The 16929-nt window shown below is 53.2% G+C and overlaps 2 protein-coding genes across 3 annotated transcripts in view; both read right to left on the bottom strand.

Annotated features, from left to right (window-relative positions):
- Positions 1 to 46: 46 nt before the first annotated feature.
- On the bottom strand, positions 47 to 10665 carry STARD5 (StAR related lipid transfer domain containing 5). Of its 2 annotated transcripts, XM_066355654.1 has the most exons (7): positions 10495 to 10660; positions 9866 to 9915; positions 9376 to 9508; positions 6583 to 6700; positions 5738 to 5831; positions 934 to 1065; positions 47 to 412 (listed from the first exon to the last, which is right to left on the bottom strand). In XM_066355654.1, the coding sequence occupies exons 1-7, from the start codon at positions 10591 to 10593 to the stop codon at positions 361 to 363; spliced, it is 678 nt and encodes a 225-aa protein (XP_066211751.1). In that variant the 5' UTR covers positions 10594 to 10660; the 3' UTR covers positions 47 to 360. The 2 variants fall into 2 exon arrangements, with proteins under 2 accessions (XP_066211751.1, XP_066211752.1); XM_066355655.1 differs by lacking the exon at positions 9376 to 9508 and having other exon boundaries at positions 10497 to 10665.
- Positions 10666 to 14340: 3675 nt separating this feature from the next.
- Positions 14341 to 16929, bottom strand: part of TMC3 (transmembrane channel like 3) — a 52669-nt gene continuing 50080 nt past the window's right edge. Inside the window, 1 exon segment of the mRNA XM_066354605.1 lies at positions 14341 to 16811. Coding sequence (XP_066210702.1) covers positions 15927 to 16811 — 885 coding nt within the window. The 3' untranslated portion in view covers positions 14341 to 15926.

Here is a 16929-nt window from a genome sequence, read left to right as displayed (position 1 = left end):
TGGCTGACACAGGGACTGTGTACAGAGCTCAACGCAAACACTGTGGTGCTGAAAATAAAGTGATGTATTGCGACCTGACATGAAACCCATGTCCTGCTTTGTGGACCTTCCGTGCCTCATAACCGGGCAGTGGTGCACACCATGCAGCCACCCGGCTCTGCCAGGGATTTGCAGTACGACAGGGCTTGGAGGGCCGCTCAGTCCTGCCCGCCGGGCACTGGCTGGGGCCACGCGTTCACTCAGAGTGGCACTAACACTCGCAGGTCCTCTCCCTGTGGCCTGGGCTTCCTCAACACGGCGGCTGGGTGCCAGGGGCGAGTGTCCCTGCAGACTGCCAGAGCTGGGCGCCCGCGGGCCTCGTTACTGGAACGGCACCGCGTCCTGTGGGCCCTCTGTGGGAGCGGGCGTGCGCCTGGCAGGTGGAAGAGGAGGGGAGGGTTACAGGCTGTTTGGAAAGGACCATCCCTCACACACAACACGTGCAGAGCAGCTGTGGTTGCAGAGCAACACCCAGGCCAGGCGGCGCCCAGCGGCGGAGCAGGAAGCCCGAAGGACAGGCAGCGCCCAGCGGAGGAGCAGGAAGCCCGAAGGACAGGCGGCGCCCAGCAGCGGAGCAGGAAGCCCGAAGGACAGGCAGCGCCCAGCGGAGGAGCAGGAAGCCCGAAGGACAGGCGGCGCCCAGCGGAGGAGCAGGAAGCCCGAAGGACAGGCGGCGCCCAGCGGAGGAGCAGGAAGCCCGAAGGACAGGCGGCGCCCAGCAGCGGAGCAGGAAGCCCGAAGGACAGGCGGCGCCCAGCGGAGGAGCAGGAAGCCCGAAGGACAGGCAGCGCCCAGCGGAGGAGCAGGAAGCCCGAAGGACGGGTGGCGCCCAGCGTGGACAGGTGCACACACAACAGGTGGCGCGGCCACAGCAGCACGGGGCGCAGCACTAACCTCAGCGCCTTCTGAAGGTTGGCGTAGAAGCCGGCCATGCTGCGGGGGAAGAAGGCGTCCACCACGCTCTGCGGGAGGAGGCCGCTCAGGTCCGTCTGGAAGAAGGTGACCACCCTGGTCTTGTTGGGCTCCCTGTGAGGTGACAGCACAGCTGGGTTACACGTCGGTGGAGGGACCGAGGCCAGGCCAGAGAGAAGGCCGGGACGGTGACGTCCTGCCCAGGGCCCCCGGGATTGGCGCGGGCAGGGTGCGATGGCGCTGGTGGCAGACTCCGTGGTCAGCAAGCAGCGAGCAGCCCACCCTCCGGCCCAGGAAGGTCGCTGATTCCTGGCACCAGATGAGGCGAATGCACTCTGTGAGGGGGCGCCTTTGGGGGAACGAGGTCTGGGAAGTCCTGGGGGCTCCGGACACCCTTTCAAGGGGGTCTGCATGGTCAAGACAATTCCCATAGCAACACTAAGATGTAGTTCGCCTTTTCCACTCTCATTCTCTCACAAGTGTACAGTGAGTGTGTCTGCAGAGGCCGCACACAGGCTGTCACAACACTCCGAATGGACAAGCAGACAGGAGCTCTGAGGCCTGACGTTCAGGAGTGCGGCAAAATACAAAATAATGCCACTCCTGTCATTTTTTTTTTAAATAGAGTTATTTTTCATAAAAATATTTGTCGATATGTAATGAATTTGTTATTTAAAAGTATCTTTTTAAATTTCCCATTTTAAATTTCAAATGTAGTGCATATTGATACATATAATCTACATGAACAAAAACCCCTTAAAGCCTGAAAAATATTTAACAGTATAATATTTTTATACCACTAACAAAGTGTCAAAGAGAAATTAGGAAAACAATCACAGGCCCTAGCCGGGAAGCTCAGTTGGTTAGAGCATCAGCTCGACATGCTGAAGTTGCAGGTTTGATCCCAGGTCAGGACATATACAAGTATTAACCAATGACAGCAAAAATAAGTGGAATGACAAATTGGTGTCTCTCTCTCTCTCTTTCTCTCACCCTCTCCTTCTAAAAATAAAATTAAAAAAATAAAACAAAAATGAAAATAGTCACATTTATAACTCTACCAAAAAGAATAAAATAACCTAGTAATACACACACACACACACACACACACACACACCGTATTTTTCACTCCAAAAGATGCACCTGATCATAAGACACACCTAGGGTTTTAAAGAGGAAAATAAGAAAAAAAATATTCTGAACCAAATGGTGTGTTAAAATATTTAATAAAATACTGTATTTTTTGCTCCATAAGATACACGGGCATTTTCCCCTCTCCACTTTTGAAGGAAAAAAGCTGCGTCTTATGGAGTGAAAAATACGGTGTGTGTGTGTGTGTGTGTGTGTGTGTGTATATATATATATATAGTGGTTTTTTTAGAGACACAGGAAGGGAGAGAGACAAGAAGCATCAATTTGTAGTTGCAGTACTTTAGTTGTTCAATGATTGCTTCTCATATATGCCTTCACAGGGGGGTGGGGAGGATCAAGCCAAGCCAGTGACCCCTTGTTCAAGCCAGTGACCTATGGGCTCAAGCCAGTGACCTTGGGGCTCATGCCAGCAACCATGGGACCGTCTATGATCCCATGCTCAAGCCAGTGACCCCGCAACTCAGCTGGTGAGCCTGTGCTAAAGCCAGCAACTTCGAGGTTTTGAACCTGGGACCTCAGCGTCCCAGGCTGATGGACTGATGTGGATAGACACGCCCGTTCCAAGAACCACCACCAGTCAGGCCCTAGTAATAAATTTAGTTAAAGGGGTAAAAGACCTATACTTGGAAATTATAGGATACTGAAGAAAGAAATCAAAGAAGATACAAATAAGTGGAGGCATATATACTACATTCAAGGATAAGAAGAATTAGCAACATTAAAATGTCCTTACTACCCAAAGTTACCTATAGACTCAATGCAATTCCTATCTAGATACCAATGGCATGTTTCACAACACTAGAACAAATATTCCAAAAATGAATATGGAACCACAAAAGACCTGAATAGCCACAACAGTCTTGAGAAAGAAGAACAAAGTTGGAGGAATCATGCCACCTGAAATCAAGCAATACTACGAGGCCTTAGTAACCAAAACAGCATGGTACTAGCATAAAAACAGACATATAGGTCTGTTTATGTAACAGAATAGAGTGCCCAGAAATCAACCTAATGCCTATACGGTCAATTCACATTCGATGAGGGAGGCAAGAACATACAAATGGGTAGAGTCTGCTCAACAACAAAATGTGGAAACTGCTGACTTAGAGGATACAGATCCCTTGGGCTCATTTCAGGGACTCTGGTGAGGAGTGCCAGAGCCCAGAGGGAGGCAGGAGCCTGGCACCCAGCAGGCGCCTGGGCTGCAGTCAAGGGGCAGGGCCCTGTCATCGACTTAGCGACTCCATTGACCTTCCTGGGCTACAAAAGTAACATTCTCACTCAGGGCAGAGAGGACGGTGAAACCACCAGCCAGACTGATTTGGGGAGGGGCACACGTGGGAGGAGATAGGACACCACCTGGTAGGGACAAGGGGTCCTCCCTGTCACACCCTCCCGATGGCCAGAACAACTAAGGTACAAGTTCCATGGAGCGCATCTGGCATTCTACTTCAGTGGAGCTGTCCCCAGAACTCCAGGTAGCATTTTACTTGTGCATCAGATGTTTGCTGACATCATGTAGCTCAGGGGCTTGGTGTGGAGACCCTTTAGAACCCTCTCTCCCTCCCAAGGCCAGGAGGCCAGCAGGGGAACCACACAGGTGGTGCCTGCTGATCTGGGCAGTGTCCTTTCTCCTCTGCTCACCTCATGCTGAGCTCTGCGCAGAGCCTCAGTGTCATACAGGCTCCTTCCCCTGCCCGCCGACTCCGCCCACTGCCTCTCTGCCCTGGACGGACTCACCCTTCATCTCTCTCAGCAGTGTCCCTCTTTGGACTGGAGACATTTTGCTCCGTGACTGTGCTGTCCCCTGGGGGAGCACTGGGCGCTCTGTGGGCAGTACACACGGTCAGGCCGAGGGTCCTGTTTGCCGGGCGGGGGGGGGGGGGTTGGGGAGGTGGTACAGTGTCCCAAATTCTGTGCAGAGAAGGCTAGCCTAGGTCACGGCACCCACTACAGTACTGTCCATTCTAAGGCTCAGTGAGATTGTGCGTGTGCAACACCTGGATCACCCGCTGGGCCCCGAGCAAGGGTTGGGCCACAGGGTGACACTGCTGTCCCTGCTGCAGACTCTCGCCAAGACCAGCACACACCCCTCTCCGTGCATCCCTCCGGGCTCAGCCCATCCCAACCAGAGGCCGCCTCCCTCCCTGTCCATCCCCTGCTCTCTGACCTCACACAGCATTGACCCTGAACCCCACACTCATCTGCTCAAAACTCTCCAGTGGCCTCTTTACCATCCACACAGGGCCCACAGACCTGACGGCTGCGGCCTCTGCTACCTCCTTGACCAGTTACCTGCCTCACAGTGGCCCAGTGTGATCCCGCAGCCTCCCTGCTGCTCCCTAAACGCCCCACACCTGTCCCACCTTAGGGACTTTGGACTTGCCCGTCTCTCTGCCAGGAACAGTACAAAATTTCAGTGTCAACCTGGGTGGTTCCTGGGATAAACCGGTGACCTTCAGGTTATTACACAGAAAACTGTAAAAACCTGGCCATGACCCGTGAGAACAAGGAGACAGAACCATCCCTGAACTGATGCACGGAGTGCTCAGAGCCGGACTCTGGCCTGAGCACCTTCACGGCATCCACGGGGAGGGAGACGAGCACTGCGAGGTGTGGGGTGTGGACCACAAACCTCTCAGACATTCACCAGGCTGCTGGGCGGAGCTCAGAGCGCACAAGGAAAAGACTACCCCCCACCCCGTGACCCCCGCACAATCCCTCAACCTCCCTCAGCCTCAGCTGCCTCATCTGCTAAGTGGGAGCATGGCTCCGCCCAGCTTGCTGGCACGAGAGGGAGGATCCCCCACATCAAAGACAATAACGCTTCCCATGGTCTCTCCCACGTGCTGACCCTCTCGCTTCACACTCCTCGGACAGCGGCGGCCACGCTCTGTAACATCCGGCCCTGCAGAGCTGCGAGGCGGCGTACTGCCTGTGCCCACTGAACACAATCCGGCCCTGCAGAGCTGCGGGGCGGCGTACTGCCTGTGCCCACTGAACACAATCCGGCCCTGCAGAGCTGCGGGGCGGCGTACTGCCTGTGCCCACTGAACACAATCCGGCCCTGCAGAGCTGCGGGGCGGTGTACTGCCTGTGCCCACTGAACACAATCCGGCCCTGCAGAGCTGCGGGGCGGCGTACTGCCTGTGCCCACTGAACACAATCCGGCCCTGCAGAGCTGCGGGGCGGCGTACTGCCTGTGCCCACTGAACACAATCCGGCCCTGCAGAGCTGCGGGGCGGCGTACTGCCTGTGCCCACTTGAACACAATCCGGCCCTGCAGAGCTGCGGGGCGGCGTACTGCCTGTGCCCACTGAACACAATCCGGCTCTGCAGAGCTGCGGGGCGGTGTACTGCCTGTGCCCACTGAACACAATCCGGCCCTGCAGAGCTGCGGGGCGGCGTACTGCCTGTGCCCACTGAACACAATCCGGCCCTGCAGAGCTGCGGGGCGGCGTACTGCCTGTGCCCACTGAACACAATCCGGCCCTGCAGAGCTGCGGGGCGGCGTACTGCCTGTGCCCACTGAACACAATCCGGCCCTGCAGAGCTGCGGGGCGGCGTACTGCCTGTGCCCACTGAACACAATCCGGCTCTTGGCCTGTCACTCCGTCCAGGAGGCCGTCCTTACCCCAGCACAGGTTCGCAGAAGCAGCCACAGGGATGGTTCCGTCCCCTCACGTAACCCGGCTGCGGAGGGTACGAGGGATGCTCCAGGTTGGCAGCTAGAAGTCAGAGCAAAGGGCCGGAGAGCCGCAAAGTCAGACAGGGCTGCTGACATGCCTTCTGGCCCCCAGAGGGCCACACTAGGGAGCCAGCAAGGGACCCTGCTACCTGGCCCTGAGCCCCCGCTGCCCCCACCGCACTGTCCCGGCACACACACACACTCCACTTCCCCAGCCCAGCAAGAACAGCAGAGAAAAGAACATTTCAGAATGCGACACTTAGGGGTACGAGGATGAGGAGGAGGATGAGGAAGAAGAGGATGAGGAGGAGGGCGACGAGGGCGAGGAGGAAGGCGAAGGGGGGGATGGGGGCAGGGGTGGAGGGAGAGGGGGAGGGGGAGGAGGAAGGGGCGGAGGAGGGGGGGCGAGAGGAGAAAGAGGAGCGGGAGGAGGAAGAGAAGGAGGAGGAGGTGTGATCAGGAGAGGCGGGGCCTGCGGCTTTCGGAGGGGGCGGCATGGGACGAACAGGGGCGGGGCCTCTGCCCTCCGCTCCCTGAAGCCACCCCAGCCAGGCTCAGGGAATCGCTGCGCCCCCAGGTTCTGCGTAGCCACACTGTAACGCCCAGTGTGGGCACAATCGTGAGCCTCAGCAAGAACAAACGGGGGAGCTGACCAGCCCTGTGACTCAATAGTAAACAGGCGGGTATGTGAACTGTCCCGCCTCCGACAGCCACGACACAGAACCCCCAACCGCACAAGGTGTGTGAGGCGCGCAGAGAAGGGAAGGCCCAGAGCTCCGGCTGCCACTCACCGTTGGAGCTGATGGTCCCATCCTTGTATGTCTTGACCAGCACCAAGTCCACAAAGTCTCTGGGGGAAATGAGATTCATGACGGCTGAGGGGGTGGCGGTCCTGGTCACGCACAGCGTCTGTCAAAGCCGAGGGGCGTCCAGCCACGTCAACGTTGGTAATGTTGTTTTAATACATTACAATCATATCTCAATGTGGATTTTTTTTTCAATGCCTAGAGTCTTACAGTTACAGGAAACATGTATTTAAAATTTTTCGTTTCAATTTACATACATATTTGTAATGCAGGGTGATGGTTTTCAAGAATAAATGTACGAGGATAAAATTGGGTAGGCTACATGGCACAGAATTTTGAGTTCAGGCAAAAATATATATATAGCATTCCTGACCAAGGAAAACTTGTTTCTGAACTGTTAAATGGATGCTGGTAAAAAAATCTTCATGTTATTTAGGTATGTCAAAAAGAAGGATGTTCTGTTTTGTTTCCAAACCGCCAGATATGTTACGTGTTAAAAATGATGTGCTTGGGAATTTATGGTGAAAATTTTAGATGCCAACTAAATGTTAGCTGTCAAGCAGGTGTGGCGATGGTGTGTTACTTCTCAGAAATCTGCCGGCAAGTTGGCCGAGGAGGTGAGAACTGGGCACAGAGGAGGGACTCGCACGGGCAAGCTCTCTGCAGTGCACAGGCTCAGCAAGCTACTGGTTACTCAGGAGCCATGAGGGCAACTGTGGGGCCTCTGGGCCCAGGTCAGCGGGGCCCAGACAGGAGTGGGTGAAGGGGGCATGACTGACAGGTGGAGAGCAGACAGCTCTCACAGCACCTTGAAAAGGGACTCACTAAGTGACAGTGCTTATTTTAATCAAGATTGTGGCAGCTCGGGTAACCTAATTCCAATTTCTAGGCCTTCTCTCTCAGGTCCCACCAGTCTGAACATGCTAAAGAACAGGCTGCCACTGTACCTTCAAGAACATTCTACACGTGGTACTTTTTGTTATTACACTTGTATTATGTTTAAAGAGCATCATTCCACATTTCCTCAACAGCAGGCATCTGACAGCATGTTCATATCTGTTGTTATGATGCTTTGCTATTTCTGTAAGCCCCTGTCCTTGTTAACTCATCTAAGGTTTTTATCCAAATGTGCTCACTTTTTAAAACTTGGATTATTTTCTTTTATTTTTTTTTTGTATTTTTCTGAAGTTGGAAACGGGGAGGCAGTCAGACAGACTCCTGCATGCGCCCGACCGGGATCCACCCGGCACGCCCACCAGGGGGCGATGCTCTGCCCATCTGGGGCCTTGCACTGTCGCAACCAGAGCAACTCTAGTGCCTGAGGCAGAGGCCACGGAGCCATCCTCAGCACCCGGGCCAACTTTGCTCCAATGGAGCCTTGGCTGTGGGAGGGGAAGAGAGAGACAGAGAGGAAGGAGAGGGGGAGGGGTGGAGAAGCAGATGGGCGCTTCTCCTGTGTTCCCTGGCCGGGAATCAAACCCGGGACTCCTGCACGCCAGGCCGACGCTCTACCACTGAGCCAACTGGCCAGGGGGATTAGTTTACTTTAAAGGAAAGCTATTTAACTATTAGAAATGGGGGGGGGATTACTTTGCATAAATTAAAAGCAATTGCAAACATACAGAGAAGAAACAGATTCTAATTCTGGTTCTGAGTCTGGGGCAGCTGTTTTGTGATGGAGGCGGTTAGCAAGGCTCACATACGTCAGACACGTTGGCCGCATCTGAGACTCTCCTTGTCAAGTTGTCAGAGATCAAGAAAGAACCGAAATGGGGTGGCCTTCCTATGTGTGATTCCCTGTCGGCCTGGACTGTGCAGGACCTCACCTCACCTGCTGTTCCCGGGCTGTGCCCCACCCTCGGGAACCCTTGACATTCACTCCAGTGAATGAACCGGGAGTGAAATGTGATGTTGGTCAACAATTAGGAATGCCAGGTGCTACTGACTGACCAACCAATCAAAAGTGACTGCTTAAGGTTTCACAACACCATCCGTGTCAGTATCCAAGAGGGCGCCAAGTCCACAGATGTCGAAGTGAAGACATCGTCCGATCAGGTGGTTGACAAACATTTCTCCAAGGTGACTTGTTCAGTTTTAGCTATGACTTTTTTCCCCCTTCTTAACTTCTACAATCAAAGTGAGGCGGGTTCTGAAACCTACAGAGGATCCCAAGGTTGACAGGTGCCCACTGGTTCCATGTGGCTATTTACAGTGACAGAAATGAAATAAAACTAACAAATCTTTTCCTCAAAGGAGGCACCTTTCAAGTGCTCTCTGTCTACATGGGGCTTGCGTCTACTGCTGAACGATGATATAGAACATTTCCAGAAGCTTCCAACCAGCGTCACTAGCCTACATGCTGCATGTCACCACTGGGGAAACTGTCATCCAGAAGCTGCTCCCTGGCAGAGCCCTGAAGCTGGCTGAGAATCCTGACCCTGTGGCCCAGACCCTCAATATTATCACGGCCCCATCAAGAGCACTTCAGACTAGAGCTGATGGGTCAAATCCAGGCCCTGCTTCCACTTCCTCAGAGCCCACGGCCACCTGCTTTCCTCTGTCAGTCGCTGCCGTGCTCCCTCGGCTCTTAGGGCTCTTGTCCCTCTTCTCTGAGTCACACTGTTTCCTACCTGTGCCCACGCCCAGGCCGGGACCAGTGCAGATTGTGCTGCCTGGGCACAGGGGTTCTCAGGGTACCCCCTTGCCAAAAGCTGTCACAACCCCCCTCCAGAGGGGATGGGTCAGGTTTCTGCCTGGGGCTAACAGTGCTAGACTTACATCACTGAAGCTCTGGATAATTTCAAAACTGGACACGTTCTCATCCCACTTGTCTCGGAGGCTCCCAGCAAGTGGCTTCACAAAGGCCCACACGACCTCTGGCGGACCGTTCACAACGCCTTCTCCCCGGTACCTGTGGCACACAGACGACTCTGATCCCCAGGGTATCCTCCCTCCAACTTTGTGTATGCTGGGACTAGGAGCAAGGATCAGACGCCATCATCGCTCTGCAGGACAGCCTTGCAGAGAAGGGGCTGATGCTGACCAGCCCTGCCCCCCCTCAACCCCAGACCTGCAGAAATGAATAACAACCTTTCACAAAAAAACATTAAGTTTGCTTGGAATGATTTATAAACAGAGCTTTTCTTGTTGAGAACTGGTGAGTTGATTGTAGGGTGAGGGGTTGATCAGAATCTTTCAGGAGGGAAAGCCGCAGACCCACCAGGAGGGCATAGCCATCTGACAGGCTTTGAACCAGACAAACACTTACAGGTTCCCTGGAAACTCCACAGATGGCCTCCAGGAAATTGTCACTCCGTTCTGTCAAAAGGCAAAGAATCGGAGAACTTCAGAGCCAGAAAGGCTCTGGGAGACACCTTACTGAAGGGAACGCAAAGCCTCAGGAGATATATTCTCCAGGGTGACCCATCCGACACATGGCGGAGCGTGTTCTTAGCTAGCTGACCCCCACAGCTCTGGGTGGTTTACAAACTACCTTTAAAAGCCACCATTTTATTCCCTTGAGCTGTTGACGTCCATTTGTTAAAAACCAGAACTGTCAAGGAAGCAAAACTGTCCTCATGCCACCCTTTTGGGACCACAAAGGGAGGGGCTTACACTGTGACGGACAGTGCCTGTCCCAGCACGACACATCAGGTGACCTTGGACAAGTTAATCTAGGAAAGGGGCAGATACTTACCTCCAGTTGTAAGCACAACAACCAAATATATATATATATATTTAAGGAAATCCCCTCCCTCCCCTTGCCCCCAATCTCCTCCATCCAGCGCTGAGACTGAAGTGCCCGATGCAGCAGGCAGAGGAGGCGCCCGGGGACTCAACCACCTGGTCCCAGTGAGCAAAGGCCCTACGACCCCTCCCGCCTAGCTCCGCACTCACGCCTTCCCGGCAAATCTTCCAGCCTGACCCGTCTTGCCGATACTGCAGCACCTTGTCGGCCACTGCCTCGCCCACCTGCGCGGCCAGCGCGGGGTCCATAGCGCCCAGGGATGCGGGATAGGGGGGGAATGAATGCCCCTTTGACTCCGAAAGCCTAGGTTTGGGCGGAGCGCAGCGCCACGCCCCCAGCCACACTCCCGGTTCATGATTGGCCCCGGCCCTCAGGTCGACCCCGCCCCGCTCTGAGATTGGAAGGGGCCGGATATCGAAGGACCGGCTCAGGACACATCACCCCAGGGCGGGTCCAGCAAATCCCGGCTCCGCCCTACGGTTCTGGGAGGGGTTCGGGAATTGGAGACCCTGCAAGGGCGGGGCATGGTGGAGAGCCGGGTTCTCCTAGAAACCATAGAAGAAAAGACTGCGAAGTTAACCATATTTTAAAAATTAAGCACATCAATATCATAAAAATCAGATAATGACCTGAGAGAAAAACAGGAGCATATTGTAACTAAAACTAACTTTTCTTAATATACCAAGTGTTCTTACAAATACATTTTCAAACAACCCAATGGACCAAAAGAATGCACATCCTTTGCAGAAAACTAATGTAACATGGCTGATAAAAGGGCCAGCAGCTCCCTCCTAGCGAGGAAGGGGCCACTTTCTACACCCATCTGATGGGCGAATAGGGAGAGGAGCATGTAAATTTTTTAAATCTTCTGAGAGCAAAATAATATACATTAAAGTTATAACTTGTTTTTTCACCCAGCAACTCCTGTATAAAGACATACAAGATTCATCTTGCAACTGGAAACACTCCATTTCTCAATAGATTAAACAAAGTTACAGGGTATTCATTTAGTGGAATATTATGTAGCTACTAAAATACCCTGGCACCATGCAGGAAGAGGGGTTGGCGCCCAGGAGAGGCTCGGTACAGCCCAGGCACAGACTGGAAACAGGCGCTGACATGAGAGACTATTTTAACCAAGAGCAATGCACTCTCCACAAGTGAAATAAATGGTATTTAGAACTTAACTTAAAAATAACAATATTTTCTAAATTCTCCCTCCTCCCAAAAATCAGTTTTATGTGTGTTGACAAGAAAAATATCCACTTATATATATGTACATGTAGGAATGTACATATGTATGTATATGTAGGAATGTCAAAGCTGTACATTGAAGTGTTGCAGGCAGGACGGTGCTCGGGGCATAGTGCGCAGGCTCCAATCTCAGCACCACCACTTACTCACTGTGACCTTGATAGGAAGTGATTAATCCAGATCATAGCACCCTTGTTTGACAAATGAGAAAAATATTAGCACTCATTCATACAGTTGGCATATGGGTCAAAGGATTTAACAAATGAATAGCAATTAGAATGGTGTTGGCACACAAGAAACACATATTACATCACAAATATTATATGTTATATATATATATATACATATTCATATATATATATATATCTTGAGTAAGAAATAACTAGAAATGTGCTCATATGTGTGTGTTTATATATAAATATTCAGTTCCAGAAAGGTGTAGAATAAACTTAGTTACCAGCAGGGAGAAGTTAGTGCAAAGGACATTCCCTATCATTTTGTCTCATCATGCACCATTTAATTATTTTAATTGCTAACATGTAGGGACTTTTAAATTATAAAAAACAAAACAAAACCTCTGTAAAAGAAAACAAAATCAATAGGACATCATCCTGGTATACCCAGGTCACCAGTTCGATCCCAGTCAGGGCACATATGGGAAGCAACCAATGAGCGCACAACTAAATGGAACTAAATGAAACAATGAATTGATGCTTTGCCTCCCCCCATCAATGGAAAAAAAGTTTTTTTTTAAATCAATGTAGGATATTTCTATAAATCTGCAAATCCAGATTCTGTCAGGCTAGGGGTTCATTAGAATTTCCTAAGTAACTCCTGCTGTAGAAGGTGCCTTTTATTAAACACCACTTAAGCATTCTTATGTTTATTGGAATAGATAGAGAGAGAGGGTTTACAATGGTTTTTTGCACTCTTAAGAGCCTTTGCCAGAAAATGGGAAGCCCTGGGTGGCTGAGCTACCTGAAGGAGCACACTGTTTGCTCCAGAGGTAAGGACAGACCGGCAGCAGGGGGCGGGGAGCTCAGGGCAGCCTAGGGCTCGCCTCTGGCCTCTGGGCTGTTCTGGTTCTGAAGGTGGATGGGAAAGAGGAGTAGCTGGCGCAGAGGAGGGTGGGGACGCCCACACAGCCGCCCAGCTACCTGTTTTGCAACCTGCCGTGAGCTGGCGGGAGGGGGGGGTGAGGGGGGGCAGGAATACCTGGGCTCAGTTCAGTGCCAGTGATCAGGGCCCCTCCCGTCAGGTCTGGGGCAGATCTCGCTGAAGACCTAGTGGAATTTTAAAAGCTGGATATGGGGCTGGGAGCCCAGGCCACGGAGGGGATGGGCCCAAGCACCCGTGCTCCAACTGTAAAACCCCCATAATGGAGCCCTGTGCTCTGCTGCTCTGCTCTGACCCGCGGAGGAACCGCATGCGCACTGACTCAGTCAGCCCAGGCCGGTGCTGGGTGCGGCTAGTCCACCCAGGGTGCTGGGGGCGGTGCATGTGCACGTTTATTTATTCTTCACCTAGCAACAGCTAATTGTCACTCCACACGCTACTTGCCAGCCACTCTCTAAGCAGTGGACTCATGCTATGCCCTTTACCCCTCCCAACGACACCCCGGCATTGTGAGGTAGAGGCTACACTCCCCATTTCGCGGGTTAGGAACCCCAGGCTCACGGAAGGCACCCGAGGCCGCTTGGACAGTGAGCGCAGTGCCGGCACACGTCTGTTTGCCGCACACGTTTGCTCAGGTTTATTGCCTTCTCCTTCCCCTGAGGACATGCAGTGTTTGCCACGAACCTGGCAAAGAGTAAATAAAAAAAAAGAAAAAAGAAAAGAAAAGCGACCAGCAGAAGAACACACACACAGAGCAGCTACGAAAGAGGACCCCTCAGACCAGGGCAGTCAGTCTCCAGGGACGCGCAGAAAAACTCTTCTCTACATTGGCGGCCATCTGCCAATTTGGAAGCATAAGGAGTGACCAAAGGAGGTATCCTTATGTTACCAAGATATTTACTAGACTACCCTCATCAAGAGGAGGTCACTCTTTATATTTCATGGATGCGTGCGTGCTGATCTCGGAGACCTGGAGTTCATTACAGGCATTTTAAGGAGACATGTTTAACAACAGCTTGGTTCACAGTCTTGGTGGACCGCTGACTGGTCTCCCCACACACCACCTCCCGCACTGCAGACTGCAAGCCAGAGGAAGTCTGTGACAGGAGTTACACAAGGGCATTTTGAAAGCATAGACATGTTCCTTACTCTTGTGCAACTTAGGGAAGGGCGAACACTGGTGGCCACTGTGGACAGAACACCCAGCCTGGGTGCTGCCCCAACAAATGTGAGTTGATTGAAGTAACTTGCAATGTGTTTTCCCCCCTGACTGGATTGGCAAAAGTGACACTGTGGGGCCATATCAAGTATTGGTGAGGCTGTGAGACAAATGGCCCTCCTGTCGCCTGCACAGTGAGTCTGTGTTGGGTCTGGACACCTGGAGACCATCAGAGTAGCAGGTGGTGAGGCTGAACACACCCACCTCCTGGGAGCAAAGGGTCCTCCCTCGGGGTGCCAGCACCCACCCCTCAGGTGGTGTCAGCACATGAACAGGAGCTACATACATATATTGAGTGCCACATAGTTTTTAGCTCTAAAGAAGTAGATGTGATTTCAATGTCCATCAATGACAAGTGGATAAATACTGTGCACTTTATTCGTATGATGCAATGCTACACGTCAGTTATAGTTAGTGAGCTGGATCTAGGTATTTCTTCAACAGACCTTGACATACAAATGTGTAGAGAACACGTACTTCTCTCAGTAAGATACAGACTTGTCTATGGACGCCTATATTCACTGTATTCTGTATTCACACACACACACACACACACACACACACGTAACTATGAACAACAGATGGCACAGACACACGTCAAACTCCTAGTAGTGGTGTGAGGGGAATGACACTAAGTGTGGGGATTAGCATGGACTTGGATTATATCTGCAATACTTTATTGCTACTATTACTGCTACTAGGAATAACGTGAGTACTTGTCAACTAGTCTTGGTACCATTCAGCGTGTTTTAGAGTAGCTGGAGTGCACGTGACTGTGCTGCGCCGACAGGTGACACACACGTGCAGCGCTGGGTGTGTACTGGCCACACTCCTGTGCTGTCAGTGCCTGTGGCCCTGCGCTCCTGACAGAGCCCCCCCAGACATGGGGCACCTGGTTCAGTGCCTTGGTGAGCCCCATGCCACGGCCCCAGACCCTTGCCATTGGACCCCCGGGGGCACCTCAATCAGAAAGGGATGTCCCTGTGGCATTCTAAAATGCCTCATCTTTGATGTTTCAGTTACCGGGGGTGCACAGATGAATGAACAGTATTCCTGTCCCCAAGGCACTCACAGTCAGGGGGAGGAGACAGAAACTTCAAAGACAGTTTACAGAGTGACTAGTGTTGTCACAGAAACAGAGGTGGCGTGCACGTCTGGTTACCTGCTGCCCACTTCCCATAGTGACAATGAAAAGGGCCTTGGCCATGAAGAGGAAGCTGGAGGGAGGCCTCCCGGGCCTCGTGGCTGCTGCTGCAAGCCTGGGATTTCCTGTGGCAGTGAACGCCCGCTCCACCCACCACCTGGAGGAAGCCAGCTGGCCGGGGGAGAAAATGAAGTCAGCAAACAAGGAGAGTGGGAGATGAAGGACAGAATCCCGAGGGTGCTCAACGTCCTGGATCCAACTGAGCCTGAGGCCTGCTGGGCTCCCATCCTTCCCCGTTTAAAGAACCAAGAAACCTTGCGGGTTCTGCTCCCTCCACTCGGTGTCCTGACTCATTCGTACAGACGCAGAGCCTGGTAAGCAGCAGAGCCGGCTCTCGATAAATTCCAGCTACTCCTGTCGTCGATAACCTGACTACTCACACGAACTAAGTCAGTGCTGTGGTAACTTCAAGGACAGCCGCCTTGCTTCTGCGCTGTGCTGGGAGGCAGTGCTTCGGGACAGAGAGTGGGCTCTCAGACTCGGGACAGGCACAGCCTTCTCAGGGAGGCCTCTGCGCAGGCACGAGCTGGCAGGCTTGCCTGGGGCTATGGTCGCCCTGAATGGAGGCAAAGGACTGAGGGTTTTTGAAACGAGGCCCAATGTGACGCCAGGAGAGCCCGTGAAGGCCCCGTGCTGTGTGTGGGGCAGCCGGCCCTCTGGGCCTCGCCCCATGGGTCTGCCTCCCACCACGCACACTTGGCCTCGCTCTCCAGAAGGGGGCACTGTCCGTCCACACCAGGTCCCCAGGAGCCCTCTGACCTCTGTGAATGCAACACTAGCTGCATCCACTAGACGCGTGAACAAACCAGGTCATTTAGATTCACGGACAGCTCTGGCTTCGATGCTGCCTTCCGCCTGCCGGCTCGGCCCACGGCCCGTGGGACCTTGCCGTGCCTGTGGGTGACCTGGAGGTACTGGTCAGTGCTGCTGTTCTGCGGGTCACTGCTGGACGCCGCCGACACGGAATCAGACTCGGTGGGGGATGGCTCGGCCTTGGGCTTGACTCTGGACCTCAGAGGGTGCTGTGGGTGCTGGAGAGCCCGGGTGCGTGGCTTCTTCTGCACATACATGGGCCCATCAAGGTGACCATCAAAGCTGTCCTTCCAAGAAGACTTGGAGTGCCCTCGTCCCTGGTGCTCAGGAGCCAGGGTCTGGCTTCCTGACCTGTCGCTGACACAAAAGTGAGGAGCCCCAGGCAGGTCTGCCAGGGAGCGGGGATGCAGGGACCGCCCACTCAGCGTCTCCTCCTCGTCTTCACTCGGCTGCGGAGAGCGAGCCCGCCGCGGTGGAGCCAGGGACACACAGCTCCGCACGCTCCGGGGGTCCATCTCCACGATGTCCCATAAGGCGTCGATCTGAAAATGCCCTTCTGGCCAGAGCATTGGACGGACTTCTTTGTGAGAGTCACGTTCGTTAACGAGATAGTATCTGGGGGCGTGGGGCCTATGAGCGTGTGGCGCCAAGGCCGAGGCGCCCAGTCTGGGGAGACAGGGGCTGATGTGCTCAAAGCCTTTCTGGGAAAGAGCTTCTGAGCGGACATCTCCAATGTGCTTTGTAAACGTCACAGGTGTGCCGGATCTGCTCTTGTGACGGTCACCTGTGGCTGCACGTGGACCACGTGGATACCTGTGAGACAGAGGGGGGTCAAGCTCATGGCCTCGGCTTGGTCAGAGCTCACAGTGTCCGAGCCCTGGCAGCCAGAATAGCAGTGCTTGGAGTTGTCACGGAACCGGGTTCCACAGTGTTCTAGGGTGCCTTTCACCGCACGCCCATGACACTGGGGACGGCCGA

Source organism: Saccopteryx leptura, chromosome 13 (genome assembly GCF_036850995.1).
Source record: "Saccopteryx leptura isolate mSacLep1 chromosome 13, mSacLep1_pri_phased_curated, whole genome shotgun sequence".
In the NCBI taxonomy this organism is placed as follows: domain Eukaryota; kingdom Metazoa; phylum Chordata; class Mammalia; order Chiroptera; family Emballonuridae; genus Saccopteryx; species Saccopteryx leptura.
The sequence above is the reverse complement of the archived record's forward strand: the minus strand, read 5'-3'. Positions and strand labels throughout refer to the sequence as shown.